Genomic DNA, 5,297 nt, shown 5'->3' with positions numbered 1-5,297 from the left:
ATTTGAGGCTGCCCATGCTATTCTCTCAACCCTCCTACCCACCATTCACACCTATTTTTCTCCCAGGAAACCTGACTCCTAACCTGGGTTAGGCCCCTGCTTAGTCACTCCCACAACTCCTTGTATTTTTCACATTAAAAAACGGGTGGTATTTTATTACTGTTGCTTAATATTTGGAGTTTCACAATGAGTGTGAGCTGGGCGCGGGCAGAATTCGTGTACCACAGTATTTGCAGCACCCAAGATGATGCCTAGAATACAGCAGTTCCTTAATGAATGAAGGTTCGATGAGTGAAGAGGTAAGGTCTGACTGGAAGCCCCTCTTCTGGGGTGGGAGCGGGTGAGGCCAACCTCTGCAGCAGGTCACCCATACACTTTGTCTCTATCAAAGTCTCCAGAGCAGAACCCCCAGTGACGCCCCAGCAGGCTTGTGAGTGCTTGTCCGACTCCTGCAAAAGATAGTCAACTCCACCCAGCGGCTCCAGCAGCTCCAGCAGCTCTGCTAAGTGCGGTGGTAATTGTGGTCTCAGAGTCCCGTGGATGAACAGAGGTCGGTCAGCAGTAGCAGCAGAAGGGACCCTATGGAGTCATCCAAGTGCTCCAAACCTTGGCTGGGCAACTGGCTCACCGCCCCTTTCTCTGGTACCCAACCTAGGCCAGGCCTCCATCTGGATTCGTCAGGCCCAGCAAGTCTTCCGCCAGGCTGGTGAGCTCGTTCTCCTCGAGCGCCTCCACCAGGCGCTGCAGTGTGGCACGGCGCCCCTCGGCCTGCACGAAGCGCCGCAGCAGCTGGAAGGCCTGCTCGTATAGCCCTTCGCGCTCGTACTCATAAGCCAGTGAGTCAAGCGCTGGATCCCGCAGCGCGCGGCAGCCGCGCTGCAGGGAGCGCCCCACCTTCCGCCATTTGAGGCCCACTGAGCGCGCGAACGTCTGTTGGTCCTGCAGGCTCAGCGGCCGGTTCACTGCAGGGGGAGTGGGAAGCGAAGTGAGTTCGGGATACCGTCCCATTCTACCCCCACCCTACGACTACCCCTTCCAGACCTCACCCCTCCCCAAACTCCATCCTCCCGACGACCCTGCCTCTGCCTCTCTCCGGGCGCCTCACCTACGGGCTGACCCTGGAACAGAAAAGTCTGGCCAGACGGCAGCGGCTTCTCCTCCGTTGGAGAGGGGGCCAGGGACTGCGAGGGGCCCGGAGCACCCTCCGTTTCGCCTCCCTGGCCCCCTGAGCCGCACGTCAGATTCCTGAGCGCATCCTCCAACTCAGTGAGTTCCTCGTCGGGGAGCCTGTCGGGCTAGGGAGGGGAGTGCGGCGTCGGTGGGGGTCTTAGCCGCCGATCCCTGCCCTACCCCAGCCCGGCCTCAGCCCGGCCGCACCTTCTGGGCGAAGATGCAGTTCAAACAGCGCTCCTCATCGGTCAACAAGGTGTCCAGACGCTCCGTGCCGGCGCGCAGCTCCAGTTGCAACGGCACCGAGTGCAGGGCAAGCGCCGCCGCCAAGCACCCCTGCAGCGCGGCGCGCAGCGCCCCCTCGCGGTAGGCGCGGAGGAAGCGGCCGCAGGGCTGGCGCCCACAGAAACGCAGCTGCACAATCAGCTGCGGATCGCTGCGGTGGATTTTGAGCAGCTGCAGCACGTCTGGGCTCCCGCCACTCTCTGCGGAGGCGGGCAGTCAGGTGCCAGCGGTACCCACGCGGGACCATTCTCCAACAGATTGAAGGAGGAATGAAGCCTGAGGTCAGACGCCCTCCCCATCCCCAGACCTGTGGGCGTGGTATACCCCAGAACTCCCAGCTGGGAAGCAAAATTGGGATACAGACAGCAGCAACCCAGGATAAAGGCCAGGACCTATCACAGGGAGCACCCTAAGATGGCGTGGGTGCCACCCTAGGCCCCATCCCTGAAGCCCCAAATGAGGGTGGGCAAAAGGGAAGTGGGGAGACTTTGCAGCATAGAGAGGGACGTGTGCCTTAAGGGGCCAAGACCTCTGGGTAGGTGGCTGTTAGGGCATGGGAGGGGCATGAGGTCTCAGGTCTTCTGCCTCCTAGTTTGGTTCCCCCAGCCCCGCCCCGGAAGGAGAGGGGCTCTCTCTGCTCTGAGGCTGGAGCCAGACCCACCCCACCAGCTTCAGCCTTCTGTGGCCTCTTCCTGAGATGGGAAAAGGGGACCTGAAAGGTAGGTACTGGGGAGAGGTCTTGGACAAGGAATGCTGCAGTGAGAAAGGAAAAGAGGAGAGAGATGTGAGATTAGTAGAAAGCAGTGAACGGGCTGATCTGGGGAGTAGGGGGCATGGAGCAGAGGGACATTAGTACATACATAGGTAGATGGTACACAGACACAGGGACACAAGTTTACATTCAAGGGCACACACGTGTAAACAGAGAAGACAGAGCCTATGCAGCCAGCCTATGTCCTCCCTTTTGCAACAAATCTTTTCCCTAAAGCACTGGTTAAGTGCAGGCCCACAGAGTTGAAGTGGTGGGGTCTCAGTCCCTGGCCCCCCTCACAAAAGGCCCCAGGCCACCCCTTCCTCTTCAAGTGCTGCCCACCCACGCACCTGCCAGGGCAGTCCGCAGAGCTCTGTACACTGCCACTTTCTGCTGGGGGTGAGCGTAGGCATCTGACAAGACCACCTTGTCCAGTGAAGACTCCACAAACAGGTATGCGCTGCCCACCCATTCCTCGAGCCCATTTGGCCCAGCTGCCATCTTGCTTCCTGGGGACAAAGATTGGCATCCAGATCACCCCCAACCCAGCGCTGGAGGCAACTATCCAGTCCCACATGGCCCAGCTGTCCCCACCCAGCTGGCACACTTGTGAAGGGAAGTTCATCATCCCACAGGCAGTCCCTTGTGTTTCAGGTTCTGCATAGCCCAGATCAACCTAGCCCAACTCAGCCACGTTTTACGGTGAGGACTATCCCTCCCCTGCACTTTCAGGGAAATAGCCCAGGGTCACAGTGGTGGGAGAGGAGAGGGACAATCTTTCAGTGGAAGCGAACAAGTTCTGCCCCCTCCTCAGGCCACGGTGTCTCTCTTATCAAAGCTGCCTGGAAACATTCTCATCCTGATGGTGCCCATGCCCCATAGACAACCTGACCCGTATTCTGGTATGCCCTCAGCTTAAATTTGAGCCCCCAGGATCCCTGTGGGACCACAGTCCCCCACTTAGGTTTTCTCACCTGTATTCCTACTATACTAGAGATTCTGCCTGCCCAGGTTCCCTCCCCCAATCCTGACTGACTTTTGGGGCCTTCTCGTTTTCTCAAGCATATGCCTGTTAGAAGGGTTAACTCCACTCCCTAGCTCCAGGCCTAGGCAAGTGCAACAGGTCTGGCCAATCTGCATATTCCATTCACCTTCCTGAAATGATTTGTTCAGAGTTGGGTGTAGGATTCAAGTTGGACCAATCAGAATCAACCTGCAACTTTGGTTGGACCAATAGGAAAGATGAACAAGTTTTCCTTCCCTATCTTGAACCTGAACTAGAAGGTAGGGTAGGTCTCCTTTGCTACTGCTTGGGAAGAGCCTGATTGAGAATGAAACTGGCACAGAAGGCTACAGAGCCAAGAAATGAAGAGGTGTACTCCTAACCTCACTCTCCCCCTGGCTCTAGCTGCACCCTGGACTTTTCAGTTATGTGAGCTAAATTATTTCTTTTTGTTCTAAAATCCTTGGAGCTGGGCTTTTGTCTTACACAACTCAGGTTGTTCTGTTAGACTCCTTGCCTATATAGACAGAGTCAGGGCTTCTTGGTGCTAGTATCTCTTCCATCTATCTTTGACAAAATCCTAGCTCTTAGACCAAGGGCAAAATTCTCTGTCAGAGAACCACTGGACTGGCCCTCAGCTCAGTGGCCTCCCAGTTACTGGACCATGAGGCAGTGGGGAAGGGGGGAGATGCCCTGCCTCTTCCTTCTGACCTCACCCGAGGCAACATCCCATCCTTTTCCTAGAAAAATGGGTTCAAGACCCCACCTCTTGCCCATCAGTCACACTTCTTTACTCTCTGGTTTTTGGCATTTACATATGGTGGGATAGGAGGGGTGCTGAGTCTCAGCTGTGATGGTTGCTCTGGGAAGGAAAAGTGAGGTGGCCCTAGGTGGCATCCATTTACATGAGGGACAGTGAAGTTCAGGGGAGGGATGCCAGGAGGAGCTAGGACCACAGCCTTGGATATTGTTTGGGAGGGAGTAGGGACCCTGAGCTCAAAGCAGTGGCTGTGTTTCAGATCTGCCCCCAGAACCTAACCTGAGGGCCAAAACTGGGACAATAACAGGCAGGGGGCCCTCCAGCATCATCCAGTCCTGGCAAGAAAAATGATACCTGATAACCCTACCTTGGGTCTGAGCACAGGGGACATACCTTTTGAGCAACCCACCCCATAAACTTTTGGAAGAAAATATACTAATACTTGTGTGTTTACCCAAAACAATAGTTTGGAAATTAACAGGAAATTAGCATTGTTTACCTCTGTTGGGAGAGGGTGAGATTTGGGGTGATTTTTATTTTCATTGAATTTAGCAATATTCTACTTTATGTAAAATAGACACATTTCTTTTGTATGAAAAATGCAAAATAAATGTATTTTTCTTAAAAAGCAACCCATCCCCCCCAAAAAACCCGAGGTAGATGACAAGTAGGATGAAAAGCAGTTAAGTCCTGGGGTAGTGGCCCAAGGTGAGAGGAGTGGGAACCTGCCTTCAGATATCCTCTATCATATCTTCTTAGCCCCCTAACTTGAGGGTGCTGACTGGGTGGATGTGGTCCCGCCCCAAGGGATGGGTAAGTAGGGGCAGTACCCAGCCAGAGTCTGTCAATAGGTCCTGCCTAGGGGACACTGAAAACCTGGGGGAGGGGGATGCTCTGTCACACTCACTAGTACTGAACAATTAAGAGAAGTCAAATAGGTCTGCCGGGCTGGAGGTTGAAGGCCAGAAAACAGGGTTGAAAAGCGGCCAGGGCCCTTGGCTCCCATCACCCCTTTGGGAACTCCTTTCTGCGTGTCCTTCACAAAAGCCCCTCCTCGGGAAGTCCCGCGCCACACCCACCAGGAGTCCGCCTCTCTGAGCGCGGGTTTGGGCTAGTTCCTGGGAACTCTTAATTGGAATGAGACTGTGAGGGACACGTGGGTACCGACTCAAGAAAATATGCCCCTACCACCAGGAGCCAGCCAGCTCAGCGCTCCATTAACACAGCTTAATAGTCCCCGAGTAGCCTCACCTCCGGCCGGGTTGACAGTGACGGCCTGCGGGCGTGACCCCTCAAGGACAGAAAGGCTGCGAGTCCCTGCATCCTGC

At 55.3% G+C, this 5,297-nt stretch overlaps 1 protein-coding gene across 1 annotated transcript; it reads right to left on the bottom strand.

Annotated features, from left to right (window-relative positions):
- Positions 1 to 120: 120 nt before the first annotated feature.
- On the bottom strand, positions 121 to 2,707 carry TRADD (TNFRSF1A associated via death domain). Its single transcript, XM_031458299.2, has 4 exons — positions 2,557 to 2,707; positions 1,378 to 1,655; positions 1,106 to 1,295; positions 121 to 962 (listed from the first exon to the last, which is right to left on the bottom strand). The coding sequence occupies exons 1-4, from the start codon at positions 2,705 to 2,707 to the stop codon at positions 652 to 654; spliced, it is 930 nt and encodes a 309-aa protein (XP_031314159.1). The 3' UTR covers positions 121 to 651.
- Positions 2,708 to 5,297: the final 2,590 nt, after the last annotated feature.

The sequence above is a fragment of the Camelus dromedarius genome, chromosome 9 (assembly GCF_036321535.1).
Source record: "Camelus dromedarius isolate mCamDro1 chromosome 9, mCamDro1.pat, whole genome shotgun sequence".
Taxonomy (NCBI): Eukaryota; Metazoa; Chordata; class Mammalia; order Artiodactyla; family Camelidae; genus Camelus; species Camelus dromedarius.
This window is presented reverse-complemented; position numbering and strand designations above follow the sequence as displayed.

Excerpts from the sequence above, each read along its gene's own strand:
- TRADD (XM_031458299.2), bottom strand. The coding sequence starts at position 2,707 with ATGGCAGCTGGGCCAAATGGGCTCGAGGAATGGGTGGGCAGCGCATAC. Across the intron at positions 1,296-1,377 it reads ACTGCATCTTCGCCCAGAAG|CCCGACAGGCTCCCCGACGA; the intron begins GTGCGGCCGGGC and ends TCCCCTCCCTAG. Across the intron at positions 963-1,105 it reads GTTCCAGGGTCAGCCCGTAG|TGAACCGGCCGCTGAGCCTG; the intron begins GTGAGGCGCCCG and ends CTCCCCCTGCAG.